General features: G+C 47.5%; 1 protein-coding gene across 2 annotated transcripts in view; it reads left to right on the top strand.

Annotated features, from left to right (window-relative positions):
* The window catches only part of PDAP1 (PDGFA associated protein 1), a 52,264-nt gene extending 37,537 nt beyond the window's left edge, over positions 1–14,727 (top strand). Inside the window, exons 5-6 of one of the 2 annotated variants that reach the window (XM_078665053.1) lie at positions 11,249–11,400; positions 13,907–14,727. In XM_078665053.1, the coding sequence (XP_078521179.1) occupies positions 11,249–11,400; positions 13,907–13,971 (217 nt within the window). In that variant the 3' untranslated portion in view covers positions 13,972–14,727. The remainder of the gene's footprint in view (positions 1–11,248; positions 11,401–13,906) is intronic. The other variant, XM_078665054.1, reaches the window with a different exon arrangement.
* Positions 14,728–15,758: the final 1,031 nt, after the last annotated feature.

Here is a 15,758-nt window from a genome sequence, read left to right as displayed (position 1 = left end):
GGGGAGCGTCAACATTCCGCTCTTCCCGACCATACGCAACTTTTGTAAATCGTCAGTTACATGGCAGACATCGTGGTGAACTTATTTATTTCCCATTTCCACCCCGAACTCCCCTCCCCCCCCCTTAACTACAAGTAAAGTCATCAACTGAGAGACCTCTTCTCGAAGCCCCCCTTCCCGCCCTCCCCTTCCCCCCCCCCCCGAGCAGCGTGTCCCCCTTCTCTACCACCCCCCCCCCCGACATCCTTGTCTCATTCGGCTCTCTAAGTTGTGTTACATTCAAGATAAGCAATCCCATGGCCCAAACCCTCCGGAGGCAAAATGCTGGAATCAGCGACAAACGTACCACTCCGGCGAACCACCCCGCCCCTCTCCCCAGTCAGTCTCCCCCTCCTACTCCAATCCATGGTAGTGTCTCCACTTAGCCCATATTTTTCGGAATTTTCGTGGGCACCCTCTAGCTTTATAGGTAACTCGTTCCGCTGCCATATACATATCTAACCCCCTTCTCCGGTCCTCCAGATTGGGTTTCCCAGGCGCCCCCCACAATCTCGCAATGTCCCTTTTTGCGACTACCAGGGCCAGCAACAGAAAAATAAGTAGGTGTCGTGTGATGTCGACCTCCGTTGACATGCCCAGAAGCGCCAGTTTGGGGTCCTTAGATATCTCCACCTCTAGTATCGCACTCAATTCATTGAAGACCTCGTCCCAAAATTCCTGTATTACAGAGCACCCCCAAATGATGTGAAAGAAATCGCCTGTTTGGTGCTGGCATCGTAGGCAGGTGGTGTTGTTAACCCTCCCCATCCGAAAGAGCCTTACTCTATCAAAGTAGGCCCGATGAAGGACCTTAAACTGGATGAGGCGAAGCCTCGATTTTATGGCTACTTCTCGGGGGTGCATGAGTACGAGTTCCCAATCCAGGTTCTCCATCGTGCCCACATCCGCCTCCCACCTCTCCCTGAGGGCCTGTAGATCGCCCAACATGTTATTTGTTAGCGTTTTGTATGTCATGGCTACCGCCCCCCTCTGCATCCGCTCTTGCAGTAGGCGGCCCTCAAGTGGTGCAAACTGGGGTATGTCAGTGAGAGATATGTTTTGTGCTCCCCATGCGTGTCGCAACTGTAGGTATTTATAGTATTGGGTTCTCTGTAGTCCAAAGTCCTGCTGCATCTCCTGGAAGGTTTTAAGCTCCCCCCTTGCTATGACATCCCCAATTGTGGAGATGCCAATATCGTCCCACCTTTGGAATCCCCGTAGTTTGTACAGTTCAGCCAGCCACCTACATGACCACAGGGGTGTTTGGCGGGTGGGCCTTTCATGCCAGCCCATTCTAACCGTCGCTCTGCGCCACGCCAATAGTGTAATCTTAGTCGCAGGGAGGAGCTGTCTGCCCCCTCCCCCCCCCATACAAGAAATGTAACACCGTTTTATTGTCCCATTTAGATCTCTCTAGCGCATAGGTAGGGTGGTCAGCCGGGGCATGAATCCAGTCATTGATCGGGGTAAGGTGCTCTGCCCAATAATAGGCCTCCAGGTTAGGCAGCGAGAGTCCCCCACTATATTGGTGGCGCTGGAGGGTCGTGAGTGCCACCCGGGCTTGCTTCCCCAGCCCCAAGAAAGAGCGGAGATCAGTATGAATTTTTCGCACTGTCATAGCCGGTAAGGGATAGTACTCATTTTGGAGGGCATATAAAAACTTTGGTAGCAGTATCATTTTATACAGGGCGGCCCTACCCAGAATGGTGAGCGGGAGCGGTCGCCATCTATCCATCTCCGCCCTCGCTGCCACCACCACCCTATCAACATTGTCCGCGTAGGAGCGCCGCTTGTCTCGGGTGATAAAGACCCCCAAGTACCGGAAGCCTTCTGTGGTGTGTATGAGCTGCTCCGGCAGTCCCTCCCCCCGCGGCGCGCCTTGTGGGTCGTAGAGGATCGACTTATGCCAGTTTATAGTGTGTCCGGCCACTGCCCCAAAGTCGCCCAGTTCCCTAAATAAGGCCGGTATTGTCCTAGCCGGGTCTGTCACGTACAACAGCACATCATCGGCGTATAAGGAAATCTTCTCCTGGTCAGTGGCCGATTCTCCCCATTGGAAGCCTACCACATCGCTATTGAGCCGGATACGGATCGCGAGGATCTCAATCGTGAGGGTAAAGAGGAGTGGGGATAGCGGGCACCCCTGGCGTGTCCCCCGCTCTATCGCGAACTCTCTCGACAACCGCCCATTTATCCGCACTCTGGCCCTAGGGTTCGAGTATAGAAGACGCACCCAATTCTGGAACTTGGGCCCAAACCCAAACCGTTCAAGGGTCCCCATTAGGAAGGGCCAGTGGACCGCATCGAACGCTTTCTCTGCGTCCAATGAGAGGAACCAGTGTGGCTCACTTCTGTCACAGACTTCCTGGAGCCAGTTGTGTGTGCGCCGCAGGTTGAGTTTAGTGGCCCTATCCGGCAGGAACCCGGACTGGTCTGGGTGTACTAGGTCCGTTATGACCTGTCGCAGTCGCCTTGCCAGAATCGTGGCCAGGATTTTAGTCTCAATATTCAGAAGGGAGATTGGGCGGTAGGAGGAACAGTCCCCCCTGGGCTTGCCCTCCTTGTGGATCGGGATTATGGTAGCCAAGGCCAAGTCCGGCGGAAGAGTCCCAGAGTCAAACGCATCCGCATATAACGTCTTCAAGTGACGTGAAAGGAGGTCCCCTGTCCGCTTGAAAAATTCCGCCGGGAAACCATTAGGTCCCGGGGCTTTCCCCGGTTTCAGGGCAGTCATCGCCTCCGCGATTTCATCCAAGGAAAGGTCGGCTTCCAAAGCCTCGCTATCTTCGGGGGTCAGCTGCGGGACCTCCATGTTACCCAGGAACGACTGCACCACCCCGTGGTCCCCCAGGTCTCTAGCCCTGTAAAAGTCTTCGAAATAGGTCGCAAAGGCCTCTACTATAGTGTCATCCGAGGACGCCCGCGCCTGACCAGGGAGCTCAACCCAGTCTACCCACCTGGCATCCCGTTCCCGCCTGCTCAGCCACGCCATGAGTTTCCCGGACTTGTCGCCGACGTCGTACAAGCGATGTAGGGTAGCCAGCGCCTGAGTACGCGCCTCATCCGTGATTAGTTCCCTGTACAGCCTTTGAGTGTCAAGCAGTATTCTTAGATCTACCTCCTCCTTCGTTCTGTGGTATTCGGCCTCTTGGGTCAAAATGTTTGCCTCTTCCCTCGCTATGGCTTCTGTGCGTTTCCTTCTGGCCTCCCCCACCCTGGATTGGAAGCGGTCCCTCAACACGGTTTTCATGGCTTCCCATAGTGTAACCCCGGACTGTACCGATCCCTCGTTTTCCGCCACGAAGACTCTAATATCCGCTCTTATGCCCCCTAGAATTTCAGGAGTCTGTATGTCCCATGGCGACATATGCCAGTGTGCCTGTCCTCTCCCCCTTCCACGACCTATGTGTACAAACAGTGGGGAATGGTCCGAGATACCCCTCGCCCTGTAGTCTGCCGAGTCCTCCGCCGAAAGTTCCTGCCTCGAAGTGAATATATAATCTAGTCTAGAGAAGACTTTGTGGGCCCCAGAGTAAAAGGAGTAAGCTTCCTGAGCAGGATGGAGCCACCGCCATACATCGGTGAGACCGATCGTGTCTATTCTACGCGCCAAAGCAGTCTCTGTGGCCACTGTGTGTGGGTTCCCTGATCTATCGCTTGTCGTGCACATTACGTCATTGAAATCCCCCCCCCCCCCACAATCTGTACCGTGTCGGCCGTGTCTAGTAGTATATTCGTGATCTCCTGCATCGTTCGTGTCTGCAGTTTGGGTGGAGCATATACCGACAATAATGTGTACCTGCGCCTCCTCCATGTCCCCTGCACTCCGACAAATGAGCCCTGTGGGTCCAACCATGTGCGTGTTACTGTGAAAGGTGCTGTTTTCCTAATGAGTATTGCAGTGCCCCTTGAGTCCATGGTGTATCCAGCGTGCGCCAGGACTATGTATTGCCCGCGCGCTAGAAAAGGACATCGGTTTCCCCTCAAGTGTGTTTCCTGGAGGAAAATGATGTCCGGAGCTGCGCGCTTAATGTATGCAGTAACCAGGCTCCTCTTAATTTTGGAACCCAGGCCGTTCACATTCCATGTTAGCGCCTTAATCCCGGCGCCTTCTCCATTCGGTGTAGCTAGTGTACTTGCCATTGCACCTCACGAGGACCATCAAGGACCGGACCCCAGGGCCAGGACAGTAGCAAGGGTAACTTTTCTAGAACTCGCTGCTTCATGGACATCCGTCCCCCACCCTCCCCAACATCCCAACACCCCAACATGAGGTAACAACACCAGCGCTCCCCCCCCCCCCACCCCCACCTCCCTCCCCTTCCAGCTGCGCCCCAACATGGGACCAAACCATCAATGGGAGCAGGTCAGTCGCCCTCCCGCACATCCCTCCCCAACTTAAACAGTGGTTAAATCAAACACCAGGGGAAGTAGGGTATGTGAGGGGGACTGTGCCAACTTGCGTGCTCCCTGTGCGCCGAGTTGCCATCGTCATCGAGCCATACCGCGCCATGTTCATGAATGGGAGTCTTGTGTGTCTGTGGTTAGGCCGTGGCCAGAGAGGTCCTGTTCCAAGTGATGGATCTCCTTGGCCAAAGGGTGCAGTGATTCACTCAAAAGTTCCATGTCCTCCTCACCGGACGATGGACCCACCGACTCCTCCACTTCATCGCCCTCCGAGCGGGCTCACTTCCGGAGGCCACTAAATCGTGAGCCTGGCGCTGCGTCGGGGGATTCCGATCTGCCGACCCTCCTGCTTGCCAACCCCCGGGTCCTATACGGTGTCACTGAAGCCTTGTGTTGGGTTCTCCGCGTCCTCTGTCCCTGCGGTTTCGGCAGTTCCCACTGTGACTTACTCCTCGCTGTTTTGTCCATTGCCTCCCGGCTGGCCACATCGCGGCTATTCAGGATGGGGCGCTCCTCGAGCCACTGCCAAGCGTCCTCAGGATGAGTGAAGAAGATCGCTTTGTCTTTATAGATCACTTTCAGCTTGGCGGGAAAGAGAAGCATGTACTTGATTTGCAGGGATCGCAGTTTAGCTTTCACCGAGTCATACGAGCGGCGTTGTTTCGACACTTCCTGGCTATAATCTGGGAAAATCATTATCGTTGCATTCTCCAGTCGAATCTCCCCCAGTGCCCTGGCTTCTCTGAGGATCAGGTCCCTGTCGGCGAAGTTCAGAAAGCGCGCGATGACTGGCCGGGGTCTCGCACCCTCCGGGGGTTTGGCCAAGAGCGCCCTGTGCGCTCGCTCGATTATGAAGCAGGGAGAAAATGGCGCCGTCTGGAAGGTGGTCTTGAGCCAGTTTAACAGGAAGGCAGCCATGTCCTTGCCCTCAATTCCTTCTCTAAACCCCACAAAGCGGAGGTTGTTGCGCCTGGACCTGTTTTCCGCATCGTCCACTTTCCATTGGAGGTTACGGTGTGCTGCCTGGAGGTCCGCCATGTCTCTCCTGAGTGTAGTAATCGCCTCTCCGTCTTCCTTCAGCCTGTCCTCCGTGGCCGTCACCCCTTCGTTCAGGTTCCTAAAGTCTTGGCGCAATAGCGTTACCTCCGCCCCGACCTCCCCAATCTTCGTTTCCAGAGCTGATCTCGACGCCTGGATGTCCGTCCTGGACGCTTGAATGGCCTCCAGCAACACGGCCATATCGGGGCGGGAGCCCGGTTGGTCAGTCCCGGTCCTCGGGGCCGCGAAATTATCCATGGGGCCTTGCCTTGTACTCTTGGGAACCGTCTCCTTTTTCCCCATGCTCTCCACGTGAAGGCTTTCTGCTCCGCAGGGGTCGTGTAGCACCGTTCACCTCCTCCTCCCCCGACACCCACCTCAGCTCTCCGGCCGGCCAGGCGTGGATCGCTGGCCAGATTCCACCGGGGGGAGTCCAATCGTATCCTGGTCTCAGTATGGCACCCTTGTTACTTCTTCCCGGTCCTCGGAACCTGGGCGCCGCACTTCACCCCGCCACTGTACCTTTCTCCACCAACCACACCGTGCGGGCGAAAACGGGGGGGGGGGAAGAAGCTACCCCCGCCGGCGACTGTGTCTCCTGGATCAGGGTCTCAATTCGGATCGTTCCCCCAGCTCTCCTCCGTTCCCTGCCGGGCAGCGCCACAGCTCAGCACTCACCGCCGGCCGCCATCTTGGGACGGGACTGTTCTCCGCCGAGTGGTCAGTGCGGGTCCGGCTTGCTCTCCCAGCTGCGCGTCACAGTCTCGGACCGCGAGGGGTCCCTGGGCGCTCCGCCGCTCGTTTCTTCAGGCAGCCTGCCGGGCACAGCGTCAGTGTGTTCGCCGTCCTCCGCGCCGCGCGGCCGCCATCATGGCCGCCCTCACCCCGATGCAGTCTCCGGGCTCGCCGAATTCCAGGGAGAAACCGCACCTCTACCCTGGCCGCCTGCACTTCGGTAACCGGAGTGGTTTTGCTTCAAGTTGGTATGCTTTTTAGCTCGATGTCAGGGTTTTAAGTCGGATTATGGGGCAACTCGGCCGGAGCTCCGGCGAGGCACGTCTAGTCGGCCATGCTGTTTGCCACGCCCCCCGGCTTGGGAGAATCTTATGCAAGATTTACTACCAGTTCCGCAACACATTTAGCAGTTTCAGTAAACCTAGCATACTGCAAGGGGGGAAAAAAGAATAAACTGATTCATTATTTTTCTTTGTGAAGTTTATTTTACTGGCCTGCCTTCATGCTGGTCACAACTCACCTCACACATAAGCTCTTCTCCGCATCCAAGGCTAAAATAAATCATGACCTCTTATTTACCGAACAAATGCTATTGGCCTCCATTCCCCTAAGCATGCAGAGCAGGGTGCCTTCAGAGCTCTGATCGAGGGCGAATCATCTTCTGGCTGGGATGGCTGCGGTGTAATGGAACCACAGGACAGCGGAAATGTGCACCTAGCACCAGATGGACACCTGCCACTACAATTGCCTGCGTGTGTCAGTGCAGGGCCACTTGAAGAGCGCTGGGATCTTCCCGAGTGACTCTGCCACTCTGTCCCGTGCCATCCTCTGCGACCAAAGGCTGTTAAATATGTATGCTGTAAAAAAAAATCTTCTAGTGCCTGCCACAGAACACCAGACATTCTGTCATGCAAGCACTCATTACTAACAAGCTTGACTTTACCAGTCTATCCAAAACACCACTTCTAAACTCCTACTCAACTGCCCACGCCAAACCCATATTTCACCCCACCTATGCTCAGCCTTACACTCACTCTCAAACATCCCCCCTTAACAAGAACAAAACCGGATGTGGGTCGTTTGTTCTCAAACAACCCACAAGAACATAGAACTGCTTCCCACAACACATCGGAGCCTCCTCCTCACTTCTTGAGTTCTGCAAGAAGCTGAAGACCCCACTCTTCAAAATACTCTTAAGGGACACTCGCATGACACCTGCTCAAGTCCCTCACAGGTGAATATAGTGCATTCTACAAATAGACAAAACATGACAATACTCATCAGTATCTCTGTATCAGTTGACCTTTTTTTCAATGTAACTATTATTATATATGTACCAGTATCTCCTTAAACGTCCATGGTTCAGTCACCCCTTACATGTAGTATGTTCAGGTGTCAAAGACCATGTGATCACATAGAGGACCCAATATTAATGGCAATACCAATGGTATTGCACGCATGTCAATATCCCTCTGCCAATGAACTTTACCTGTGCTGTAGTCGCAATATTTGTGTTCCCTTTTCGAGGGCGCACTTCCAGTTTCTCAGTGTGAAAGTCTTAATGCCTATGCCAGTGTTTCCTAGCTATGAAGTAGTGTCCCATGTTTCCATGTATGAGATCATTGTTGTCTTCCAGTCTTACTGTCGTAGTGTCAGTGTTCCAGTGTTTTTTATTGTACCAACTTCACTTTTATTATGTCTTTGTCCCCATCCGAGTGTCCATGTGACAGATTTGGTTTGCTTTTGTTGTCATGTTGCATATATTTATAGTGCAGCCCATTGGGATTATGCAACATTGGGGGTTGACAAAACTGCGGCACACTTTGCACCACAGTCTATGTATAACAGTATTTATTTTGTAGTTTTAACAATGAAAAATACTGTCTGTCCAAGGATGCAGCTCGTTTGTGCCTGTTAGCACCTCAGTCAGAGGCTGATAAGGGACCTCTTAACCACTGCATAGAGGCCTGTTACTGGGGGACCCACACACAAGATTTTGTCCATTACCTTGTGAGACTGTAGATACACATGTTCTTCATACACCAGCCATCTATAATTGATCCTCAACTTATTTCGTTTTTTTTTTCTTTTCAACATTGTTTTTGTGTCATGAGACCTGCGTGATAGCACTCTTAGCAACAATGCACCAGGACAAAGACCGCACCTCTAATCCTTTTCTTCTGCCTTCCATTTCGGATATTAAAGTGCCAGCTCCTGGATCGAGAACTCTTCTTTGCTTGTACGAAGGTGTCAGCCTTTTAGGACTTTTACCCCAGTGACTAGGAAATGATAGCAACCCCCTTAGGTGCCAGCTACCGAGACTATCTTTTAGGGAACTAATCGGCTTTGAAGAGCTGGGTATAAGGTAATTATGAACACTGCTATACCACATATCCAAGATAGTATTGTATGTGTCCAGGCCTGCTATCTCTGCCCTACACAGGGTCCCTATTAAGACTGAGCCTGCCAAGTCGGTTCCCACACATTAAGAAATCAACCGCATTTCATTGGTCAGATTGTAGAATCAAAGGCCTGCTACCTCTCTCTTGTCAGTGAAAGAAGGAGTTACTACTAATTCTATATGTTGATTTTAAACATTGACACTCAACAGTAGAGCTTACGTTTTGCCCAAAATGCAGACAGGGAAAATATCAGGTAGTGAGTTTAAATATATGTCCACCCAATCTAATTATTTTTATGAGAATTTACCCAGCTTCTCTGCACTGGCAGTTCCATAGCAAGGTAAACTGGAGGGGCGAGTGTGGACATCCCTGCTTGTTATCTCGTTCTATACATTACAGCTTTGCTTTTACCTGCAGAAACATCTCTTAATTGCTTGCCACTGGGGTGCCTTTATCTATTTGACTGCCAAATAACTCAGACGTTTCTGTAAAAGGATTTGTGCCTTACTGCTGGTCTTTCCTGGCCAGCTTAATTTGAAAAGGTTGGTCCCATCTGTACCCAATTGCCAAGTCTTTTAGAAATTTAGTCACTGGTCTGAATTGTTGTTGCTTGATTGGTGAGAGGACTTGATACAATTGTTGCTCTGCACAGTTAAAATAAATGTCTCCTTCTCTCACACAATCGGTTATGAGTTCCTTCTCCTCAAAGAAGTGTAGTTGTGACAAGATGTCCGGTTGAACCCTCTTTTTCTCCAGTGGTTGTTCTGTGGACTCCGTCAATTCGGATAAGTGCTCCATTTGCACATAATCTTTACGCCTTTTCCCTCTGCTCCTACTGGTACCCCCTTATTCCAACATTATTTTGCTTGAAACAATTTTCTAGGTCTCATTGCTCCTCCTAAAATATTTTTTTTCTTCCAACATCAATATTTTGGTTCTGTATTCCTCTGGTTCCTGTAAACAGTTGGAAACCACTGAAAACCTATTGCCAGTTATGAAAACTGCATCTTTTCGCCTTACTTTTTATTCACAATTCTATTATAATCCTCAGTTATAGGTCTGGTTTAGAAGCAGCTTAATCTGTTTATTTTTATTATCTAGGGAAAACAAATCATACATTAAAAAAATACATAGAAGGATTTTAGGTCAGCTCTCTTCATTCATTGATTTGTTCTCATGTCATTTACATTTTGTTTCCGTGCCCCACAGGATGATGTAGTGGGTCAGTGTGCTTCAGCGATTGGCTGAATTGCTCTGTGAGCGACTGCTTTTTGCCTGATCAGTGCACACATCGCCTAAAAAGAAGTGCACTTCAGTGCCAAAGCTGGTAGGCAAATCATTTATTCTACCCTACCTACCAGTGTTTTTATTTCTATAATGTATACTATAATTTCTTTTGTCATCCATGTGTTTTAACAGTATGTTTAGTTCGAAGCCTAAACATGATGTTCAGTTCAAAGCCTATAGTATCCTTTTCTTTGCCCCTATAAGAATCTAATTTTCCTGTGATGTGCTGAAAAATTAAAAAGGGTTTTGTATCTGTTCTAAGCACACCAGCCTGCTTGTTAACCCATGCTTTTTTTAAATAAATTTTTTGTGATGGGTACTAAAAAATAAAAAATGAACGTCTATTGCTAATGTATAGCTGCCACGTTGGGAGCGTGCCACATTTATTTATTTTTGGCATATGTTATAAAAATTATTTTAAAAAGTAAGCATTGCACCAGTTTCCCAGTTGTCTTTAGTATTCCATACTTCTCCTTGACAGCCGGCAACGCATATCTCGGTTGAAGACCTATTTTGCCCCTCTTCTGCAAAACCTGCTAGTTCAATGTGATCTTCAGATACCCGTGCTTGAGTGGTGCCATAAAGGAATTGAACAAAAAATTCAAATAGTTATTAGTTTGCGTTTTGAAAGAACAGGGAACTGTTGCATTAGGGTTGAAGCTTCCTCCGAGACTGAAATCCTTCACCTAAGAGTGCAATACGTCTTGTTTCACATATTCTGTGTGCGAGGTTGTAGCATGCTGGCTTGAATGTTTACGGTTACGTGGTAAATAAAATAAAAAGTAATTTGTGATCCTGTGATGTGTACATATAACATTATTTTGTTTCAAAGTATACCAATGCGTGGCTGTTCCATGTAGTGCTTAACTATTCATTTATATAGTGAAATTGAAAAATGCAATACTGGTGACATGTTTGAAGGAAGCTTTAACTGCCTTGTGGTGTTCATCTGTGTATCAATTTGCCACAAAAGATGTTCTCCGTTTTCCACTCATGAAAAGTTTGTAGTTGGTGAGGGTGGGAATGAATTTTTTTTTTTTGTAATTGTTTTTAGGATAATTGCTTTACTTTATTGGGCATACAATGGAAATGTAGATGCATGTGGTGTAGATCTGAGCTTGGTTTACAGTTTATGCATCTTTGCAAAATGTGACTTTAAACAATTGTGGAATTAAACCTACCCTGTCCTGTGACACACTTGTTTAAATCAGACTAGTCTTAAGTTGCTAGGGCGGCTTTCCAAATGCTAAGTATGGCTGAGAGCCCCAGAGTGATTTTTTGTGGAATGAGCGGAGGTTGCAAGCCTACAGATACATTACACTTTGTGTTTTATTTAACAGAGAAGAAATTGAAAAACAGAAAGCCAAAGAGAGGTATATGAAAATGCACCTCGCTGGAAAGACAGACCAGGCAAAGGCAGATCTGGCTCGGTTAGCCATTATACGGAAACAAAGGGAAGATGCTGCCAAAAAGAAAGATGATGAAAAGAAAGGTATGGTGGGGACGTTTCTGTATTCATCAGGTGCACATATACAGCTGGCCTCTTCTGTAATACTTTGTCGTCTTTCTAATTCCACTCACCTAAGTGAGTTAATTTAATTATGAGACCTGATATGGTTTTATTAAACTGGCAGATGCACATGCCTTAATGCCCCAGCTTGAATACCCTTGGTTATTTTCTTGACCCAACTGATTTTCATCTGTATGTCTGTTTGAATTTTGTCCTTTAAAGGTTTGTTTGCGTTCAACCCAGAGAAGGGGCTTAAGTTGAATATTTTATCCAAATTAGAAACCCGGTTTCAAAATAAGATGGGAGTGCTTCATACTGCCCCTCGGGTGTGCCATGATGGGTTGTTACTACTCTACTATAGAATTTAAATTTTTGTTTCAGTGTTGTGAAATATAGTCTAGGAAGTAGATTAATAAGGCGTACAGGTTGCTGGGGTCTCTTCTGCATAGTGAGAGACAAATCAGTAGGACTTTCAGATTGTGCAGGGGCGCTTCTTTGGTGCATTCTTTAGCACAGACCTGTCACAATTTGTTTTCTGTAGTTCAGAGAGCCCATGGGAGCCATTTTTTTCCAGTCGTTCGGAGAGCCCATGGGAGAGTTTCAACAGAATAAGAGAAGCCTGAATTGGGTTTGTAGTCTATCTGAAGGAGACCTCTTCCCAGGCTTCACATCTGTAGAGGGTAGGGAAAATCATCAGTCAGGTTACCCTATTAGAAAAGCATTATTCGGAGTAGTTTTGGAAAAAATGTAGGTACAAGCCTTAAAATACATTTAACATCCTTTCTTACAGTGATGCAGTAGTGACTACATTTGTTAATGTTAATAAGTTTTCATCTGATCTCCTTTCGTTTAGCCTTGCATCATAAGTAGTGTGGAACATGCCATCTTACTGGTCTGACTGTTCTCACTGAATTGTGTATTTGAAGAACATTAGATTAGTTTCGACTCCATGTCAAATTAAATTACTTTGTCACCATCTGTCCATTCGCTTTGTAGCAACAGCAGGGAATGCTCGCTTTCATTAAGTTCTTATGGACATCGTTCCATACCATCGTCTTTATTGCTCTGCCAGAGGTGATATCCTACGCCCATGTAGCTGCTTATATAAGTCCATTAAAACAATCCATGCTTAGAGATTACTAACATTTGTTGGATAAAAATGTTCTCGCCATGCACAGAATATTCTCCAAAACTACTTAAAGCTACATTCTGCTTTTCTTGGGGTTCTGATACTTAGAAAGAGAGATTTAATTTAGAGTGGTTTGGGTAGTGATAATATGCAGATACTTTTTTCCCCTTGATGCCCTCTGCTTTTCATATATTTTCCACAATCTACCGCAAAACCAGTATGGAATGCTGCAAAATCCCATGTAGTCAAGCATATCGCTCAATAATTCAAACTAATCCATCAAGCTGTCACTGGTTGACTTATACGTCTTGTCATACATTATCAGTCTATTAAATACATGAGGCCAAATTCGCATGCCCTTTTTCACAGTGATGATTAGTGTACATCAGCCTTGCAACTACAGCAGTACTAATCCGTGCGGACTACCTGCATGGTGTGGAAGGACCTGAAGGGGAGTGAGTGTAAGAGCATCGCTACTGCAGCATTCACCACCCCAATCCATGAATAGCCATAGTGCATCTGCACTTTTAGCTGTTCATGGGCTCCCTTCTTCTCCTTGGTGAAAAGATCATTTCTACCAATGGGAGCGCATGGTTGAGGACAAGTCTGAAGTGACCATCCTCTAAATGCCTTCACCACTCCTACATTGATTATTGTCGAGGAAGTTTATGTGGCTATTCTACAGGGCATGAGCGAATCAGTAGGGGATTTGCTGTGCATGCTTTGTGTCAATTGACATGCCTTTCTGCCTTGCTTTTTTCCCTGGCCATCACCGCTGTGGACCAGAAAGTGGAATACCGGGCTGAGAAGTTTGCATATGTGTGGATGAGCGGCATGCTAGCAGACAAACTCTCCCCGCCTACCGACTGGCTCTCTTAACCGTAGTTCCTACATTTCACTAAAGTCACTTGTGTAATGTAAGTTACGCACATAGTAATGAATTTTCTGATTTTGGGCAGCCTATTTGATCCTGCAATTTTGAATCTGACTCTTTAAACCAAACATTATTGAATACCGGTGCTCTTAAATAACTCTATATTATAGTTCTAGAATAAAATAATCAGATAAAGGTCCCTTTAATTGGTCCACATGGCTTTCTTTAGTCTTATCTCAGTTTGTATCAGCTTGGCATTCCTTTTCATCAGACTTTAATTGGCGTTCACAAACTTGTCCCATTTTTTATTTTCTGGAATGTGCTGATATTATTGCTCCAGATGCAGTATTTTCGGCTAATATATTTAAAGATAACCTTGTAATCCAAGAAGTTAATCCATATTTGTCAAAAATACAATTATGCAGGTATGCTTCACTCTACCATTTATGTTGTCCTTTCTAAATCCTCTCTTCTCGACTCCCCAGCAAAAGACAAAGAAGGAGCAGCCCCGACTGGCAGAGGAATACAGTCCCTATCACTAAATGACTAACCCACGCCTGGGAGGAGGAATTGCCAAGGAACTGTGCCTGATGCCTGCCAGGAAATCGTACCGCCATGGGTACTATTGAGGCGCCACTCAAGGGCATTGCAGCATCATTATCTAAGCTAAAAGAGACACTGCCGTGTGTTCCTCTTCTGTAACTGGCACGGGATCCTTTCTCTGACTCCACTCTGGCCATTTGGTGCATCAAACAAGAGACTGAATGCAAATTTGACCTGTAACTCTAGGGAAGGATCGCTGTGTTCTCTGTTTTTAGGATTAAAGCAAAACGGTGGGTGGGAAGGAATAAAGTTGGAGATTAGGTTGCAACATTCTTTTTGTATTGATTTTTTTGTTTTTGAGGTGGGAGTGGGTTTAAAGCCTGAAGTTTCGCATTAATTCAGAATGGATGTAGGATCTTTCACTGAGCAGTTGGATTAAGCGAGGATTTTCAGTGTGGTGGTTTAGGATTTTTTGCAGGCTGCCCCCTTAAAATTGAGATAGTGAAGTTTCACTGTAACATAGTTTAAAGGGTTTCTTCATTTATCTCTCTGAAATTCAAGCAGTCCTAATTCCATCCTCCTTTTAATATTCATTTCTTTTTTTGGGGCAAACTGGTTTCGTTTTTTTTGAGTGTCCGTTTTAAGCCCACCTTTCCCACAGCCTTCTAGGGGAAATATTTACTGTAAAATACCCATGTTTAACAATTCACGACACAAACACAACTTGTATATTGGCTGAATAAATTTAAATTATAAAGAACAAGCATGTACAATTACTTCAATGAATTCATTTGTAGTTTGAAAATGTTTCCGTCGCATGGGTTTCTCCTACAGGGATATTTGTCTAACTTCTCCACTGTCTCCCATTTAAAGATTGTATCACACAGTGAAAAATGTTCAGTTGTATTTTGCATGTTTATCTCTCACACCATCTACTCTTGTTACGCCGAAAGGCACTGCATCGAAGACCGGACTAGAGTCACGTCCAAGGTCTCCAATGCATGACACCAAAACACTTTCCACATAGGATCATAATCTGCCTGCCATGCACACCCGAAGTGTAGTGAGCGCCCAATCAGAATATGCACTTTGACGTTCCACAACGGGGTATGAAGGGTTTTACAATTGCTACAATACATGTAATCCTGAAGCTTTTCGTTGGAAAAAAAAGTACACATCCGTAATTAGTCAAAATAGACCTAAAAAAGGAACCAAAGATCAGCCGCCTTTGTCAAAGCCCTCTTGCCAGTGATAAACAGTTCGGTATGGGCTGCGCTGCAGACGCCTTTGATCCTTACAATTGTAAACACCAGCCCTTAAAGCATATCTATAACTGTCTTTGGTTGTCGTGTTGTTCTCCTAAATGCACTTCGAGAAGAAATCCGGATTAGTAATAGGAATTTTGCCACTCCTCATGTATGAGGAACGTGAAAAATGTGGTTGTGAAGGTTAGAACATGAGTGTCTCCCTAAGGATACTATAACTAATCCCGGGTGGCAAAAAGCCAGCGGAGTTTACGAAATTTTGCCAACTCTGCGCTCCATTGGAAACGTGGAGTTCAGGCAAAAATTCTGACTCCGCGGCATAGGGGAGTTCGCCACTCCCAAACAGGAAATAAATGATTACGTACTTGTTCTGGCGTCTCCGGGCTGCCCTCCTCTTTGCCCTGATTTCCCATCTTGGGAGGACTGCGCATGTACACGCATGCGCAGTCCTCGCAAGCCGTACGACGTAGGGGTTTGCGACCGGCAAGGAGGAGACCACACAGAGGAGGGCATCCCGCAGACGCCAGAG

The sequence above is a fragment of the Lissotriton helveticus genome, chromosome 10 (genome assembly GCF_964261635.1).
Source record: "Lissotriton helveticus chromosome 10, aLisHel1.1, whole genome shotgun sequence".
In the NCBI taxonomy this organism is placed as follows: domain Eukaryota; kingdom Metazoa; phylum Chordata; class Amphibia; order Caudata; family Salamandridae; genus Lissotriton; species Lissotriton helveticus.
Note: the sequence above shows the minus strand (reverse complement) of the source record. Positions and strands in the feature narration are given on the sequence as shown.